General features: G+C 62.1%; 1 protein-coding gene and 1 pseudogene across 1 annotated transcript; one reads left to right on the plus strand and one right to left on the minus strand.

The window, feature by feature from the left end:
* Positions 1-7,639: 7,639 nt before the first annotated feature.
* On the minus strand, positions 7,640-10,972 carry TMEM121 (transmembrane protein 121). Its single transcript, XM_027572591.1, has 2 exons — positions 10,916-10,972; positions 7,640-9,029 (listed from the first exon to the last, which is right to left on the minus strand). The coding sequence occupies exon 2, from the start codon at positions 8,877-8,879 to the stop codon at positions 7,923-7,925; it is 957 nt and encodes a 318-aa protein (XP_027428392.1). The 5' UTR covers positions 8,880-9,029; positions 10,916-10,972; the 3' UTR covers positions 7,640-7,922.
* Positions 8,749-18,115, plus strand: LOC113910404 (annotated as a pseudogene).
* Positions 18,116-18,749: the final 634 nt, after the last annotated feature.

The following is an 18,749-nucleotide window of genomic DNA, read 5'->3' on the forward strand; positions in this document are numbered from 1 at the left end:
GACACTTGATCTATGATGAGGACCATCGGTCAGGCAGACAAGCCCCACAGGCTCGCACAGTTACACACGGTCCAAAGACACACAACTCACACGTTACAGATGGTCCACAGACACACAGGCTCGCACGGTTACACACGGTCCACAGACACACACAGGCTCACACGGTTACACACGGTCCACAGACACACACAGGCTCACATGGTTACACACGGTCCACAGACACACACAGGCTCGCAGTTACACACAGTCCCACAGACACACACAGGCTCACACGGTTACACGGTCCACAGACACACACAGGCTCGCAGTTACACACAGTCCCACAGACACACACAGGCTCACACGGTTACACACGGTCCACAGACACATACAGGCTCACACGGTTACACACAGTCCACAGACACACACAGGCTCACACGGTTACACACGGTCCACAGACACACACAGGCTCGCAGTTACACACAGTCCGACAGACATACACAGGCTCACACGGTTACACACGGTCCACAGACACACACAGGCTCACACGGTTACACACAGTCACACACAGACACACTGTGCACAGAGAGGCAGAAGCAACAAAGTGTATTCTTGCCCTCACTCCATGTCTTGCATGGGTCTGCAGGATAAGCCCCACATGGCCACTTGGGGACCCAGGATGAGGAGGTCACCCTTCTTCAGTGGCCCCCCAAACTCGCAGCTTTGCAGGTCACTACAATTCAGCCGACGGCTTATGCATCAGCCCAGATGTTACACACAAGCCACTTCTGTCCTCAGCCCACTGGCCAGGTCCTCGCTGCAACAGGGCAGCCAACGGGGGTCCGGCGACCATCCCCCAGCTCTACCAGACCAGAATCAAGGTCTCACTGACAGGTGCACCTGTGACCCCTGGGTCCGCCTGGCTGAGATGAGGCTCGGGAGCCCCCTTGAGGCCAGCCCTTGCCATTGCACGTTCTGCCAGCAGGCCGGGGCTCTGGGCAGGTGAGCTTTGTGGGCAGGAAAAGGTCCCCCCTCCCCCGCGCCGTCCCCTAGCCAAACCTGCCCCTGGTCAAGCCCCAACAAAGCATCCCCTGGTAGGGAGGCTGCCCCTGCTCTCCCTTGCATGGCGCTGACCACCCGCCTGCCGAAGACCGGTCTCTCCCAGGCCCAGAGCCTCACCTCCCAGGGAGGGACAATCGGCACAACCTCAGCACCCAGCGATGACCAGGGGCAGGCCCTCAGGTGCGTCGTACCTGGGTCTGGGGAACACACAGGCCCGCGTGCGGCTCACAAACCCAGGGCGTCTCCGCTCTCTCCATACTGCCCTCACACCCTTCCCCATGCCCTCCGTTGTCAGCCGCATTCATCAAAATAGTAACGGTTCTCTTCCTCATCGATTGTACACTGAGGACTTGATTCGTGGCTAATGTTCGCTTGCACCCCGTCTCGCCGAATCGAGGCTCCCGTCACCGTGGGCTTTCTTTCGTGGCCTCAGTGACTGTCCAGTGTGACCTTCCTGGGTAAAATCTGGCAGCAGCAAATTCTGGGAGAGACTGTGGGCTCCCTGCCGAGGCTTGGCGGAAGCAAGTGTCCCCGTGTGCGGACTTACGCTCTGTCGTTCGATGCGTTTATTGTTTCACACACGATATACCTCTTCGATGTAATAAAAGGTTGAAAGTTTGTTTTTTGAGACTCCCAGGGGAGTGTAAAGGCTTGAATGTGTGCATCACTCGCGCTCTCGATTTCTGGCGCAGAGACATCACTGCGCTGGGCCCCACGGCGGAGAGAAGCAGAGCCGCACACAGTTGGTGCATCAAGAACATGGTAGACAAATTCCCCACGAAGATGCAGCACTCTTGGAAAGCCATGTGGCATCGCCTCGTGACGGGTAACATCCCCTTAGCTGCGCCCTGCCTGGTCGACTGCTGAATGTGTGCAGCCAAGAAAGTTCGCCCGGTAGGAGGGCTGTGCACCGGTGCAGTGCCCAGCGCTGCTCACGCCGGCAAAACCCCGGGCAGAACCACGGCCCAGCCACGGGGACAGAGCGCGTGAGAGGGGTATGTGCACACCGTGGAATTAACCCAGACCCAAGGCAACACAGGTGCACCTTCGTAAAATGCGGACCGAAGAGAGGAGTCACAGAAGGACACAGCATGACACCCTTTCCATGAAGCTGAAGCAACTGGAACCAAACGCGGCTCGCGAGGATGTGTATGGATTCTGTCTGTACGGAAGGAAGCTCCTGGCCTCCGGGTGAATGAGGTTCGCTCCACGTGGTTATTATCAAGTTTCGGGGGGTTTGTCTCCAGAGGCAGAAGATGCTCATCCTCGGGAACCCTCAAGGCCAGGTGAGGGGGACAGAGCTTCTGGAGCCCCCAGACTCTCCTGCCAAGAACGCAAATGAGGGCAAAGGTTTTGGAGGGAAAAAAAACTAAAAACTGTAGTCAAATTCCGAGGCGCTGCTCTCTTGGAGACCCATAAGTGTCCCCCCACACACACAGAAGCAGAATGTCACCCGGACACCTGGGCACCTTGCAGCTCGATGCGCCCACGTGTCCAGGGTTAGGACGGCGGGGTGAGAGCCATGCAGACGTCCCAGTGAAGGAGCCGCAGGAGCAGGCCTCACACAGAAGCATGTCCTTGACAGGCTGGGGGGGGGGGCACCCAGCCTGGACAGCCTGCCGGACTCGCATGCAAGAGGGGCGTGAATGCCCACGTCACCCAGTGGCCATCATCCGGGGGGACACGGACAAGGCCACGGTCAGTGGGAGGCTAGCGCCTTCCCCAGCGACTGACAGACGGAGCCACGATCATCAGAGAGGATGCAGTCGGTCCCAGACTGACCGCTGGGCTGAGGAGAGACACAGGGGCGACCCCGGGGCATCCATGGCAATGCCCGGCTCGCAGCCCAGTGAGCACCACCCCGGCCGACCTCCCTCCAGCACCCAGTCCGCCCTCTGCTGTGCCTCCCACGTGTGGGCTGCCACCCCACGGTCCTCCCTCCGCACTTCAGAGTGTCTGCGCGGGTGTCTCCGGAAGAGATGGGCCCCACGTCAGTGGACACAGTCAGGCAGGCGGCCCTCCCCAGCACCAGGAAGGATGAGAAGGCTCCGGGAAGGGAGCACTCCGTGCCGGAGCTGGGGCAGACCTTCAGGCTTGGACTGAGCTGCCCCACAGGCTCCCCTGGGCCCCACCTGTAGACCCAGACAGTGGGATTTCCCAGACCCCAGGTCTCCTCACACCTCCGTGGTCCATCTGTCCCAGGGGCAGTTTCCCTGCAGGACGCTGACTGACCACCCACCTCCAGAGCCTCTGCCCCTCCGCCCTTGGCGCCCGAACAGCTCTCCCTGCAGCCGCTGCCGGGAGGGATCCTTCTGAACGCGGCTGTTGCAGCACCAGAGCCCCCACCCCAGGCTGGACCCCTCAGGCTGTTTCTTCTTAGTCTCGCTGGTTCCACGCAGTTACCTTTCCAGGCATGGCTGCTCTGTCCCTCCCCCCTTGGCCTGGGGCCACCAGCCAACTGGCCTCCCCCACCCCGGGGAGCAGACACGGCGACCACCCTGAACTGGACAGGGGTGCCCACGCCATCAGTGAGTGCAGCTCGAGCACCCAGCCGCACAGAACGAAACTGATGGAGTGAGCAGTTAGCAACTCAGTGAGCAGGTTCGATTTTGCCAAATTGTGGCCATTTTGCTACAGAAAGTGTGAATGTGCTTTGGAGGGAAGATGAAGGGTCAGAATTCACGTGTTTTGTCTTTTCAAGTGACCGGCCTGTATCTGCAGTGTGATGTGCCCCACAGGCAGGTGAAGGTGGGTCTGCCCCACCCCCCGCCCAGGGGGAGGACAGGGGCTGGGGGCGGGGGGGGGGGGGAGGCGGGGCTCTGGCCAGGGACACCCCAGAACCTCCCAGAGGCTCAGTGGCAGCTCGAGCCTTGCTGTCAGGAGCACTTGGGAAGGGGCTGAATAGCATGATGGTGCAGACCCCCGAGAGTGAGTGGCCCTTTGGGGCTTCCCTGCAAGTTTCTCCATTTGGGGACTTGGATGTGTGCTGGCGTCATGCAGAAAGTCTCAGCACCGGAACTGGGGATGAGTACGGCTTCGACCCGGTCAGAGGTCTGCAGGGGAGCTGGGCCCACCTCGGACACCTCCGAGACGACCCCGTCAGCGGTGTGCCGTGCACCCGCTGGGCCCTCCCCTGCCCCCCCGCGGGCCCCTGAGCAGAGAGACCAGCTGGAGCTCCTGCTGCACCATAACGAGGTCCCGAGTCTCGGACCCTGCGTGTCGTCAAACCCCAGGCCCAACAGGTCACGAGGTCACGGCCCCCCAGGCCCCGCGGCCAGCTGTCAGGAGAGGGGCCATCAGAGGAGCCAGACCTGGACCGTGGGGCCCGAGGGGACCCACGCTGGGGACTTCAGAAAAAGATTTTCCTACCAACAGGAGGGGCCTCAGCCCTCTTCTCCTGCACTTGGATGCTGCTCGGGAGCTGATGTGAGCACGGTGCTGTGTGGACCCTTGGGACCACCCAGGCAGACATCGCCAGCCCTCCAAGACAGGAAGCACACGCACACAGAGCCTGGTCCTGACTGACGTGGCCGACCTGCTGAAGCCACCCTGGGAGGGCTTGCCTCAAAGTCTGAGCAAGGTGACAAATGTTCTCAAGGCCACAGTCTGACCTTCCTACCTGAAGCAAGCTAAGGCCAAGCTCTCTGTTGGAGGTTATGGGCTGGGGCTTTCTCAGAGCAGGACCGGTGGTCCTGACATCCCAGGGGCCCACCGAGCTGGGGCTGGAGCACCACGGTGGGCAGCGAGGCCCGCTGGGGACCTCAGTGTCCAGACATGACTCATCCGGTGGGCTCGGGACGGGACCTCAGATCCTGATGGGGCCAGCTCCCCGGGCGTCTCTGGCCAGGACAGCCCACGTCGGGAGGAGGGCACACCCCAGTCCAACACACGGGCACAGATCGCGTCCAGCTCTTATCATATTGGGGTTTTCTCCTAGGACACTCCATGCACTCTCTTGTTGGTAGAGGATGGGGGAAGGACGTGGCATCTGACCTGACCCCGGAGACAGGCAGGCTGCACCCATGGGACGGACACAGCTCCCAGAAACACCCCTCCTCTGGACCCCACTGCCCAGGTCCTCCCCTCTGCCCCCCTGCTGCCCCTCCCCACGGAGCTGGCCACACCCCCCTCACTCTCCTTCCCACTCACGCCTGAGCAGCCCAGCCCGCTGCCACCCGGAATCTATGGGTGCAGTTCTGTCGCCAATGGCCTCCCAGGTGGACCATGGGCGTCTCAGTCCACCCCGTGTGCCCGGCCCACCTCTAAGCCCCTTGCCCTGCTGGCCCAGTCCCCACCACCTTCACCCCAGCCCCTCCACCGACCGTCTGAGAAAGGCCTCCCTGCTCTTCCCAGACCCAACCCCTCCCTGCAGGAGCCTCGCACAGGGTCTGGCCAGCCCACAAGTCCACCCCCACCTGCACAGGGACGGTCTCTGCCTGGACTCAGCACCAGGGCCTGCACAGGACCAGCCCCAGCAGACACTGCATCAGGACCTGGGAGCTCACCAGCAGGATGATGAGGGACAAGGGACCAGTGGCTGGCTTCTCTGCCACATCTGGCCACCACAGGCCACCTCGGGAAGCCAGAGAAGGGCGGACTGGAACGCAGCCAGGTCCGCATCTTGTTGCCAAGGCAGACCCCAGAGAACAGACACCTCAGGTCACAAGCCTGCCAGACGCCCCCAGTTCCCGGTCCTGCTGCAGCCAGAGCCTAGCTCCCCCATGAAAACAGTGGACGCCGGCCACAGGCCTCTCCGCAGGGAGGAGTCCCTCCCTCGCATCCCCCACATCTGTCCAGATGCCCTCAGAGACCATCAGGAGGGCATGTGGGCCCCTAAACCAAGGCAGGACAGGGTGGGGCCCGAGTCCTCCACACTAAATGGCCTGCAGAGGCCAGCGGAGCAGAGATGGGAGGCCATGACCAGTGCTGAGGGTTTACTTGGAAGTCTGACCAGTTCCCACCTCTGACACTGGACGCAGGGCCTCGCAGCAAAGCTGAGCCCACAAAATGTTCCTCAACCCGAGGGCCAGCAGGGGTTCCTCTGAGAACGGGCTTCCAAGGTAAGGGTCAAAACAGGCCGTGGGGAGAGGGCAGCAGGAACCCGGAGCCTGTCAGCCCCCCTCTCCCACGCACCCCTCACAGCATCCGTTTCCACAGGACTCACCAAGGACATACCCCACAGAGACCAGGGTCGGGGGAGACAGGGTGGGCAACACTGCCCCCGCCCCAGACCACACACTCCCAAGACCGCACCCACCCTTTGCCGCACTAGCAGGCTGGACCCCTTGCAGCCCCCCACTCTCTCCACATCTCACCTGTGGTCTTTCCAGGACAGCTCCCCACCAGCGCCCCCTCTGCTCCTCCTCCTCACCCCCCTCGCCAACCCAGGAGAGAGCACCCCTGCTCCCCACCTGGGCTCCCCAGGCTTAGAGAGACACCGCCGAGCTTGTGGTCAGAAGGTGGAGCCGAGGGACCGTGTTGGAAGACACGAGCAGGGCTGTCGCCATGAGTAGTCCCTGGGCATCTGAGGACACTGGTCCCCCAGGCCCCTGGCTGGGAAACACACGACTCCCAAAACCAGACCCCAGGCAACCGCAAGCTGGGGGAGAGCAGAGATGGGGGGCAGGGAGCCACAGCCTGCTGAGGGGGCCCAGTGACCAGCCTGCCACGCCCTGAGCAGTGGTCAGCAGGAAGGGGGCTCAGTCACGACCCTGCTCTGCACCCACAGCTCTGAGCCCTTCTGGGAGCTGTTGGTTCTAGACACAGACAACGGCGATGGTGGGCCTTGCCCCCCAGCAGGGCAGGTGAATGCAGGAGCACAGGCCTGGCCCGCCACAGGGCTCCACAATGGGGGCCGCCTGGCATCATCGGCCAGGAATCTTGTAAGGTGTCCTCAAACAGCCACCTCAACAGCCTCCTAAGGACTGAGGCAAAGGGCCCCCTCCCCAAATGCTATCAAAACCGTCCTTGGCTGGGTGGGTGCCCAGCGCCACATCACAAGGACATGGCACCAGGCAAAGGCCAGGAGAGAAGTCATCTGCACCTGGTGTCCTGAGCTCTCAGTGACAGGTCAGGCAGCCTCAAGCGTCCTCTCTGCCCCACCAGGGCCCAAGTGGCTTAGGCCACACTGCTGTGGGCTCCATGGGTGTCTGTCCCCGAAGGCCCAGGTGAGGTGGGGCCAGGCTCCATGCTCCCGGCCTCAGCCTACAAAGTCCACCTGGGAGCAAAGCCCAGACCTGCTCTCACACCCTGCCCCCCCCTCCCTCTTCCCACCCCTGTCGCTGCGGAGAGAGCCAGGGGCTCGGGGTCACTTCTGGGGCTCAGGTGTGGGGGCGGGCACGCGGTTAAGGTATCCCAGGAAGTGCAGAGTCGGGGTTCTGGCAACTCTGCGGGTGCGGACGGTGAGGTTGGGGGGTCAGGGTATCTGTGACAGCGCGGCAATGGTCCGGCACCCAAGAGCTGGCCCAGACCCCTCGCCACCGCCCCCTCCCACCCCCTCCTCCCACCCCCTCCTCCCACCCGGTCCAGCTGCCAGAAACAGGACTCAGGAAACACAGGCAGGGCACGGCGGCTTTGGATACAAAACTGTAAACACGAGTCTTTAAAATGACAGCGGCCTCCCTGGCCCCAAACTCTGAGCCAGAGGCCCCCACCAAGGGACCCCCAAGGGACCAGACCTCCGCCCGCTCTGTCCTCCCTCCTGCCCCAGGCCCCCACAGGAGGGGCGCGCCCAGGCCAAGCACACACCGGCCCACGCGCTGCGGAAGCGGGGCTGCGAGTCCACGGTCCAAGGGATTCCTGAGATGAAGAAGCGGCCGCGGGCCCCGAGCCCTGTGGGGAGCCCGCCCCCACCCCATCCCATGCAAGCCGCGCGGGCCCTGTCACGTGCCCAGGGCGTCACGCGTGGGCGAGGGCCCGCGGGGGCGGCCAGGCGGACCGTGCAGCGGCGGGGGCGGCGGCACGGAGTTGCGCTGCGGGGGCGGCGGCTGCAGCTCCAGCGCGAGCGCTGGCGGCGGGAAATCGCGCACCTGGCGACGGTACTCGAGGAACGTGCAGGCCTTGGTGGCCAGCGCCACCACGTTCTTGCCCACGAAGATGGCCGAGACGCGGCTGTCACGGAAGAGCGCCATATTGGCGGCCCGCGCCAGCACGGCCACCACGTTGACGGTGGCGAGGCTGAGCACGGGGTAGAGCATCATCTTCTGCGGCGCGATGTGCTCGCCCTGCATGCTGACCTCACTGAGCGCCACGCACGGCAGCACCAGCAGCAACATGTAGCAGTAGAAGAAGGTGAGGCCCTCGGCCCACAGCGGCAGCCCGGTGCGCGGCGGCTCCCACAGATTGGCCTGCATGTCCAGCAGGTCCAGCAGGTCCAGCGCCACCCAGAAGAGGCGGCCGCGCAGGTCCTCGCGCTTGCGGAACGTGCGCACATACTCCATGCGGTCGAGCGCCACGAGCAGCAGGAAGAGGCCCGGCACGCACACCGACAGCAGCAGCGTCAGCGCCTTGCGCGCCACCGGGTCGGCCGCGCCTCGCCGCGCCGCCTTGTAGTTCTGGAAGATGAAGTAGAGCTTGATCTCCAGCACGAAGATGTAGAGGAACCAGAGGATCATGGCGTACCCGCGTTTGGCCGTGCGCACCTCGGCGCCCACCCACACGGCCACGTAACGCAGCACCAGCAGGAAGCACACGTCGCCCACCAGCACGATGATGCACACGCCGATCTTGCGCGGGCCCTGGTTCTGCTCTACCAGGTACGCGTCCATGACGGCCATGCTGCCCATGATCACCAGCGTGGTCAGGCACACGTGGCGCCGGTCCGGGGGCGGCAGCACCATGGTCGGCCGCCGGGGCCCCGGCCTGGGCGCACCCGGCCCCCACGGGAGGCGGGACGAGGCCCTACGGCGGCGGCGCTCAGCCCGCGGGCATGGCGCGACGGGGCCTGTCCAGCCGCTCTGAGGGCGCCACCGCTGCGGCGAGCTCGGAACCTGGGGAGACCAGAGGACACAGTAAGGGCGCAGTGCCGGGGCAGCCTCCGCCCTCCCCGGCCCCCGCGACGTGCTTCCTGCGCGGGGCGCTGTGCGCGCGCCGGGCGCCCGGGGCCTCTGTGGCACGCAGGCGCCGAAGCGCGCGGGGGACGGGGAGCCGGGAGCAGGGCCTCCAGGGGGCGCTGCAGCCCCACCTGAGACCCGAGACCTGGTTCCCGCCGCCGCCAGGAAGGAAATGGAACGGAAGTGGTTTCTCCCCGCTGCGCGCGTCCCCGGGCCCCACTGGTTTGTCCCTGCTGGGCCCATGCCGCCGGCCCTCCGGCGTTCTCTCCCCGCCGGGCGCCTTGCTGGGCGGGGAGGCGGGCCCGCGGCCTCCGCTCTGCGCGCTCGGGGAGCGCCGGAGGCCCACGGGGGCCCAGGCCCCATCCCCGGCGCGGCGCCCGCGCTCCCGGCATGTTTTCTGGTCCGGGACTGAGGATCCTCTCCCACAAGCCTCCTGCCTTGCATGTCTTCTCCCTGCCTCGGCCGACTCAGTACCCCCTACACACCCGTCCACTCTCCCCAGGCCGTGTAGACCGTTCCCAGCCCCGCTCCCACCAGGGCTCCCCTTGCCTACGGAGGCTCGCGCCCCAGCCGCATCTCCCGCCAGGTACACCGCCCCGCCTGCGCGCCCGCACACCCACACTGCCCTGTTACTGTGAAGGGGTGGACCCCTTCCAGTCCCTCCCCTGCACCTTTAGGGCCATCTCAGGAAGCCCGCCCTCCGCTGTCCCCACCCGACCTTCTCTGGGCTCTGCAGCCCCCTGCCCCTCTCACAGCCTTGGCACACAGGCTGTCATGACTGCGCGGGTCGGTGTCCCGCTGCAGACTGGGTCCCCACACCTGGGCCCACAAGCCCGCACCCTCTGACCGTCACTTGCAGACTCGCTTGCACGCACTTCCAGCCAGGCCCCCTCACCCCGCCTCCCCCTTCCGCAGCACCCCTGGCCCTGGGCTCTGTTTACTGCCCTGTCTAGACAAGGACATAAAATTTAATGTCACCCGTGACTGTGAAGCGAGTGCTCAGCCTGACCCTGGTAACACCACTGCCCCCAAGACTGGGGAAGGAGGCCCTCCTCCAGATTGGCACCTCCATTCCCGACCTCAACGAGGCTGCTGCCCCACCCAGCACCCACCTCCCAGGGGCCCTGCAGCCCCACACAGGACCCCCACACTGTGAGTTCAGACACCTCGAGTGGAGGTACCTTGCTACCTCCAGAGTTCCGGGAGCTCCTGCTCCCCACCCATACACTCAGCCCATCTTCACCGACCAGGTGGAAGCCCCCTCCCACCCGGGCCTCCTCGGGCCGCAGCAGCCTTCCTGCCAGGCCAAGTAGCCAGAGAGCCACTGCACCGCTAACCCCTCCCCATCTACTCCTCGGCGTTCTTGTTCCCTCTCTCGGTCACTCGTCACACCCGGGCTGAGGATGCCAGGACAGACCCCATCCCGACGGGAGCCCGCAGGGGGAGCCCCCGCCCCTGCCCCAGGAAGCCAGAGCCAGGGCCTCACCACCCCTCCCGCACACCCTTCCCGGCCTCTCCCCGGGGACCTGGCCCCAGGCCCTCCTGCCTTGGCTGTCCTGGGCCGGCCTTGCGGTCTCCCGCATGCCCCCTGCCCGCTCCCTCCGCTAGCCACCTCCTCGGTGCCCACTGGTGGGGGCAGACAGAAAGGGGCCTCCAGCCCCGACCAGACCGAGGCTGCTCCCGGCAAGCTGCGTCTCCGCCCTACTGCCCGCACTGCCCGCGCCCCCGGCCGGGGCCCGCCCTGCAGCATCGCTGCGCATCCCAGCCCCAGCGCCCGGGCCCCTGCTCGCCCCACTCCCGTCGGCGGCCCCGCGCCTACCCACCGCCGGCCCGCGGAGCCTCCGCGCCGGGCAGAGGCCGCGCTCCCTCCGCTCTGCTCGCTCCCCTCGCTCCTCGGCACGGCCCCCACCAGAGGCCCCGCCTCCGCCCAAGGCCCCGCCCCACGCGGTGGTGGTCCCGGCGCGCTACCCGCGCCCCGCAGCGCCCGTTGCCACGGCGACAGCCCTGCACCACGGCGGTGCCCGGGAGCCATGGCCCGGGGGAGCTGGACCCCGCCGGATCCGCGCGCCATCCCTGGGAAGCCTCTGCACCTTGCTTCACCCCACAGCCGGGATTGATCGCCCCGCGGACCCTCAGTCCCTCTCACGCTCTGAAATCCCACTGCAGCCCCACGCAGGCCGCCCACCAGGGTGACCCCACTCGCCTTCGACAGACAGCCTGAGGACCCCGTTCCCTGCCGCGGAGCTGGTCCCGACGTGGGGCTGGGCTGACCACTGGCCCTCTGCAAGTGGCCTGTGGGGACAGAGAAGTGCGGTGGGCCTCTGGGCGCCGCATGTCAAAGACGCCCCGAGTCCTGGATTTCTTCAGACTTCCTGACTTTCTTCTGAGGGTGGAAGACAGGAGCAGCGGGTGGTCCTCGTCTTCTTGTGCCATCCTGGGGCACGCTTTCCCCCAACCCCAGCATGTCCACCCTGAGCCCCCACACCCCACCCTGTCGCTCTTACGGTGGAGGAGGGGAGTGCACCTGCTGCTCTCCCCAGAACTGCTCCGACCCTCCCTCCCTCAGAGAAGGAGATGCAGGATCAGAGAGGTGAAGGGTCACCCAGGATCCCCCTGATGCACAGGGGTGAAGCATGACTCACACCCACGTCTGCTGACATTGAGGCCCTGAGCGCTTCCTGGGTCTGTGCAGGTGACCTGTCTGGCCACCCTCCCTCCACACCAGGACCCCAGGGACATGTCGGTGCCGTGGGAAGCGAGGATAGCTGGCCACTGTGGCCATCCAGGAGCCCCACAGCTGAGGTGCTGTGAGAAGCTCGAACCCTCGGGATAACTGGTTGGAAAACCAGCCCCCACACCCACTCACACAGTCGCCGCCACTTCCCTGCCTTTGTGCCCAGGGAGGGGCCCCACAAACCTCGGCATGGTTCATCTCTCCCAGGGAGGCCTCCAGAAGCCCCAGGCCTCAAGGGACAAAGGGCCTGCATTGAAAGGCCACACATACAGCATGGAGGGAGGAGGCTCGGAGGCGGCTCGGGGCATACAGGTCCCACCTGGGCAGTGGGCAGCTCCAGCTGCCCCCGGGGCGGATCCACCTGGCAGGCCCAGGAGGCAGAGGAGGGGCAGGTGGAGTAGGAAGAGAGCCAGAAGCACCTCCCTGTGTCCTCCACCCTCAGGGAAGGGCTGCCCCCCCATCTCAGCAGCCTCTCTCCCTCTGCCCTCCCCCACATCCCCCAAGGGCATGCTCAAAACCCTCGTCTTTAGCCCCAGACCTGCAAGGCTGCTTTGGTGCCCCCACCACCCCAGCACCCTGTTCTTGCCTCCAGTTAGGTAAAGCCCAGGCCCGTGAAAGCCTGCCCTGTAGTCTGTGCTGACTCTGTGTTTCCATCTCCTCCAGGTGGAGGGGTGAGGGGGTGGGAGGTGGAGGGGTGGGGGGTCGGGGGGTGCAGGGGTGAGAAGGTGGAAGGGTGGGGGTAGAGGGGTGAGGTGGTGGAGGGATGAGGGAGCTGGGGGGGTTGAGGGGGTGGAGGGATGAGGGAGCTGGGGGGGTTGAGGGGGTGGAGGGCTGAGGGGTTTGGGGGCGTGGAGGTGTGTAGGGGTGAGGGGTGGGGGATGGAGGGGTGAGGGGGTGAAGGTGTTGTGGAGGGTGAGGGGGTGGAGGGTGGAGGCGAGGCCCTTGAGGGCAGGCCCAGAGCAGTGGGGGTTGCAACCCCAGGCAGGGGCAGGGCAGGCTCCTGGGGGACAGTCCGTTCCTTGGCTCTTCATGCTTAGGCTTCCTCAGCTTGTGGATGCCCCACCGCCATCTGCCATGGACACTGTGGGGCCTTTTCCATGTGGTGAGGACACGTGTCATGCCGGAGAGGCCCACCCTGGTGACCTCATCTTCACTTGACAACGTCTGCAAAGCCCTTGTTTCCAAATAAGGCCGCCTTTGGACGTGCCAGGGTTTAGGACTTGAAAGTACATTTTGGGGAACATAGTTCAACCCTGAAACGTTTTCCCAGCTTGCTGGTCTACCTCCCACTCCTAGGCCTGGCTGACACACTGCCCCTCAGCAGGGCTGGCCCTGCCAGCCCCCCAGCCCTGTCTCTGATGACAGCCCCCCATGGCCTGGCCAGGCCTCGTTTGCCCACCACGCACACTGTCCTGGCGTCTCCCCGAGCTGCAACACCACTGCCCTCGTTTGCGTGCAAGCCCGGCCCCACGCACCTCACTCCAGGCCAGGCTTCCACCCAGCTGCCACCTCCATGCTAGGGTCTGGCCACCTAGCCGCAGCCCCTCCCCACTGGCCAGCGCTCGGTGCGGTGACCCGGCCCACCTGGAAGGCTCATGACGCTGAACCAAACCCACAGGGAGAGCGTGGGGAGCCTCACGGTGCCTGGATTCCCCCAGGAGAGAGCAAACCCTGTTTCTGGCCACTGTGCCAACTGAGCTGAGTGCAGGTCATCAAGCTCTTGGAGGGCCCAGGGTGACAGCAGCTCGGCCCAGAGGGATGGGGTCTCGGGCCCTGACCTGGCTGCAGGTGACTGGGCGGGCCTCACCTCCAGTGCCCAGCAGGAGCACTGGAACTGCTCAGGGACAGAGGGATCTCCACACAGCCCTCAGGCATCCCAAACACAACAGGCCAGCACACGGGCCTCTGGGATCGAGCCAGCAAAAACACTGACGGAAGGCGACAGAGACTGGAGGCGCCAGCCAGGGTCCCGAATGGGGCCCTGGAAACCGTGCATGCCACGGAGAAGACCAAAACTAAGGATCAAAGGAAGCGTTAAGAGCAGAGTGGACATCCTGGGGGAACCCCGAGGATGGAGAAAGGGTGGTATGGAGGGCAGCGCTGGGGACCACGGAGGAAAGAAGCCATGAAAATGGCTGGAAACTCTGCCCCGTGTGTCCTTGGAAGCCCAAGGCGCCCCCCACCCCAAGGCACAGTGGCACTCTGAGGAGGTGGCTGAGAGGTTTCTCTATCTGTTGAAAGCTGCCAAACCCCGAAAAGCCACCCAACCCCTGGCATTATTAAAAACAAAAACAGAGCTGCACACCTCATATAATCTTTGTCTTTGCTGAAAACCAGAGACAAGGAGAAAATCTTAAAAGCCGTCCGATGGCAGAAGTCTGAGTGTTCCGTGACGGCTGACTTCTCGGCCTCAAGAACAGAACCCGCCCAACAAGGGGGTGACTGGAGTGACGTCTTCCATCCGCTGAAAGAGAATAATCGCTGTGTCGGCAGAGTAACTGCCCCAGAGACGCCCTAATCCCCGGCACGTGGGATCGCACTGCTCAGCACGGCAGCCGGGACCCACGGCTGTGATGGGAAATTGTCCGGGGAGCCATGAGGCCGTGAAGGCTTTGCGGCGCTGGCAAGACGGAGGCTGGGCCATGAGCCCAGGAGTGTCTCTGGAAGCTGGGAGGGCAGGACAGCAAAGCCTGCAAGGGGGTGAGTCCACGTCCCTCTCACGCGAGACCCCGCCATACAGCTGCAACCCCTAGCTCACACTGTTGCTGGCCAACAGCACTTCTTCACTCAAACAGGAACCAGGGGCATCTGCAGCAAAACGGGTGTAGAAGATGACCTTCCGGCGAAGAAGAAAATCCCAGAACGAGGCCAGGCAGGCAAGGAGAGCAGAGAAGGTGTCGTCGTTGTGATGAAATGTTGAGAAATGATAATGTGTAGAACACGCAAAATTAAAGTGTGACCCAATGGCAGCACATCAGGCCAGAAGGAAACTGGAGAGGGTGTCAGAAAGCTCTGGGGACAGAGCGAGCCCCTGGACTTCCCGCTGCAGCAGAAGGAGCCCTGTGGAAGTGTTCGTACAGTCGGCCCAACAACAAATGACGGGGAAGAGAGAAGGAGCAGGTGTGGAAACGAGAAAACCGTTTAAAGTGGCAGATGGAAACGCTATTAGCAAATAGAATCAATCAACATAACAAAAAAGTAGCGCAACCACATGGCCCGTGTCCCAGGAATGCAAGGCTGGTTCGATCCAGGAAAACAAATCAGTGTGGCCCACCATGTCAACATCTAAAGGAGAAAGCATGTGATCCTCGCAGTTGATGCAGAGAAAGCATCGCACAGAATTCAACACCCATCCATGATGAGCACTCTGAGCAAAAGGAAACAGAAGGGCATTTATTTAATCTAATAAAGGGCATCTACAAAAAGCAGCAACAAAACCAAACAAAAAAAACTACAGCTGACATAACACCGAAGGACCAAATGCTTTGCCATAATTATGTATGAATTAACGAGGACAATGTACGTTCTAGTTAGCTACAGTAGAGGAATCTGGCAGATGCCGTTCCGACCGCGTAATAAAAATTAGTGGCACCAACCGCAGGGGCAGATTGGCCTCATGGGCTTCCTGGCGTGGCACACTGAGAAGGCGTGGCATCCCTCATGTAATACCCGTGCCCACCAGTTGGGGGACACGATGGAGGGGCATTCTACAGACGGGTCATGAAAGTCAGGAACACACAGAGGAACATTCCAGATGAAAGAAGACTAGGGAGCGGTGACCGGCAATGCACACAGGAGCCAGGCCTGGTCATGGACCCACGAAGGACATGGGGAAGCTTGCGTGGCCTCTGCAGATTAGACGGGGACACTGGCCCCAGTGGCTTCCTGATTCTGAAGGTGGAACTGAGGTTATGCAGGAGAAAGTCCTTTTGCTTCTGGAATACTCTGAGGTTTAAGGGGAACAGGTGTATGTCTGCAGCCAGCTCCCCAGAGGTACAGAACCACACGTGTACAACGTACTTATACATACTGTTCGTAATACCGAGGAATAAATCTAACAAAGGAAGTATAATACTTCTATCCAGAAAACCAGAAAACATTAATGAGTTACACCTAGACAGATGGAGATGTGTTCATCAATTGGAAGAATCAATATTATAAAGCTATCATGCCTCCTCAAACGGATCTATACAGTCCACGTAATTGCAAGCAAAAAGCCAACAGTTTTTCCCAATATGTGACAAAGTGATTCTAAAATATGTATGGAAATGCGAAGGGCCAAGAAGAGTCAAAACCTTCGTGAAGGGGGCGCCTGGGCGGCTCTGTCGGTGAAGCATCCGACTCTTGATCTTAGGGTCGTGAGATCGAGCCCTGTGTTGGGCTCCACGGCAAAAGTAGAACAGGACAAGCTTACCTAACACGGGTGGAGACCTGCAGTAAGGCTGGGGTCATGACCACTGCGTGGCATTCACGGAGCGTGGGGAGAGAACGGCAGATGCGGCCAGGCACGGAGGCACACCACCCAGATGGTAAGAAGGCAAATCACAGGCAGGAGGTGCTTTCTGCAGCAAGAAGGAGCGACAGAGGACTCCCATCCAGAACGCACTAAGAGCCTCCACCTATCGGTATGAGGAAAGACAACCCAAGGGGGAGAATGGGGGGAAATGCAAAGAGACACTTCCCAAAGGGTCAGTCGTGAGATGGCCAACATCTCTCGCCATCGGTGGGGCTGCAGTGAGACCCCACCGCACACCCCCGGGCGTGGCCGCACAGCCGAGTGTGGACGGGGGTCTGAAGCCGCTGCAGCTCTGCATGCCGATGGGGGGTGAGCCAGGGCACCTGCCTAGGAAAACGGGCCTCGCCTCCTGCAGCCGAGCACAAGCACACGCTGCGGCCGGGGTTTGCACGGTGGGTACACACGAGCCACCGACGGCCGTGGAAGCATTCCTTGAAACCACTAAAACTGCAAACAGCCGTGTGTCCCCCCAGCACGGAAAGAGGCCGATGAGCCGAGGGTGTCTGCACCTGCATTCCGTGTGCAGTGAAGATGATGGCCGTGCAACAATATGCATGAAGTTCACAAAGGAAAGAAGCCAGACCCAAGGAAGCAGAACATAGGACTTCCTGAGGCTCAGGAACAAACGAACTAAGTTACAGCGTTGACAGGTGCATGCTTAGGTGTCAGCCATGCAGAAAAGTGCTCGAGCTCCGCGGACCGTGTCTAGTTCCTGTCCCGCGGGGGTCCCACGGTGTTCGTTTGGGGTCACTCACTGAGCTCCGCCCCGAGAATTTGGAGCTTTCTGTACACACATGTGCTGTCATTCACAGTAAAATGCTCCAAGGAAAAAATTAACAGAAAAAGAAGACAATGGATAAAACATTTTTTTTTAAGATTTTATTTATTGACTTGAGAGAGAGAACGAGCAGGGGGAGGGGCAGAGGCAGAGGGAGAAGCAGGCTCCCCGCGGAGCAGGGAGCCCAATGTGGGACTCGATCCCAGGACCCTGGGGTCACGACCCGAGCCGAAGGCAGGCGCTTCACCGACTGAGCCCCCCAGGTGCCCCAGTGGAGAAAACATTTTTAAGTATGGCTCAGTCAGATCCCGGCAGCAGCTGCAGCGGCTCTCATCTCTTCTAACTCTCCTTGCTCTCTCCCTTTCGCTTCCAGAAACATGGCCTCGGGCGTGGCGGTCTCTGACGGCGTCATCCAAGTGTTCAGTGACGTGAAGGTGCGCAAGTCCTCAACACCAGAGGGGGTGAAGAAGCGCAAGAAGGCGGTACCCTTCTGCCTGAGCGAGGACAAGAAGAACATCATCCTGGAGGAGGGCAAGGAGACCCTGGTAGGGGATGTGGGCCAGACTGTAGACGACCCCTACGCCACCTTCGTCAAGATGCTGCCAGACAAGGCCCGCTGCTATGCCCTCTATGACGCAACCTATGAGACCAAGGAGAGCAAGAAGGAGGACCTGGTGTTTATCTTCTGGGCACCTGAGTCTGCAGCCCTTAAGAGCAAATGATTTATGCCAGCTCCAAGGATGCCCTCAAGAAAAAGCTGACGGGGACCAAGCAGGAATTACAAGCAAACCGCTACGAGGAGGGAGGTCAAGGACGGCTGCACCCTGGCAGAGAACCTGGCGGGCAGTGCTGTCCTCTCCCTGGAGGGCAAGCCTTTGTGAGCCCCCTCCGGGCCCCTGCCTGGAGCATCTGGCAGCCCCAGACCTGCCCATGGGGGTTGCAGGCTGCCCCCTTCCTGCCAGACCGGAGGGGCTGGGGGGATCCCAGCAGGGGGAGGGCAACCCTTTCACCCCTGTTGCCAAACAGCCCCCCCTCGCCCCCTGGACCTTCCTCCTCCCTCCATCCCTGACGGTCCTGGCCTTCTCAAACTGCTTTTGACCTTCTGATTCCTCTTGGCTTGAAGCAGACCAAGTTCCCCCCCGGGCACCCCAGTTTGGGGGGGGCCTGTATTTTTTTAACGACACCCCAATCCCCCACCTGTTCCTCCCTTTTCCCATGCCGCCAACTTCTAACCACAACAGTGACTCCGCGCTTGTCTGTTTAGTTCTGTGTATAAATGAATGTTGTGGAGATGAGCCCTCCTTGCGCCACCTGGCTCCCCTCCCCTTTTCCCCTGGTCTTGGCCACCCATGGAGGCAGGACCAGTGAGGGACCTTCAGTTAGAAAAAAAATTCTGTTTAAGTATTAAAGGGAAATAACCAGGTGCCTGGCTGGCTCGGTGGCAAAGCGCACGACTCTTGATCTCAGAGTCATGGGTTTGAGCCCTGTGTAGGGTGTAATGATTACTTTAAAATATTTTTTAAAATAACAATAATAATAAAGGAAAATAACTCTGAACCTGGAATTTTATATCCAAACAAGTGTTCATTCACATGGGGGGGTGTGACGGAGGTATTTTCAGGCACAAAG

The sequence above is a fragment of the Zalophus californianus genome, chromosome 6 (assembly GCF_009762305.2).
Source record: "Zalophus californianus isolate mZalCal1 chromosome 6, mZalCal1.pri.v2, whole genome shotgun sequence".
NCBI classification, from domain to species: domain Eukaryota; kingdom Metazoa; phylum Chordata; class Mammalia; order Carnivora; family Otariidae; genus Zalophus; species Zalophus californianus.

Bases quoted from the DNA above. Each gene is read 5' to 3' on its own strand.
- TMEM121 (XM_027572591.1), bottom strand. From the start codon at position 8,879: ATGGTGCTGCCGCCCCCGGACCGGCGCCACGTGTGCCTGACCACGCTG.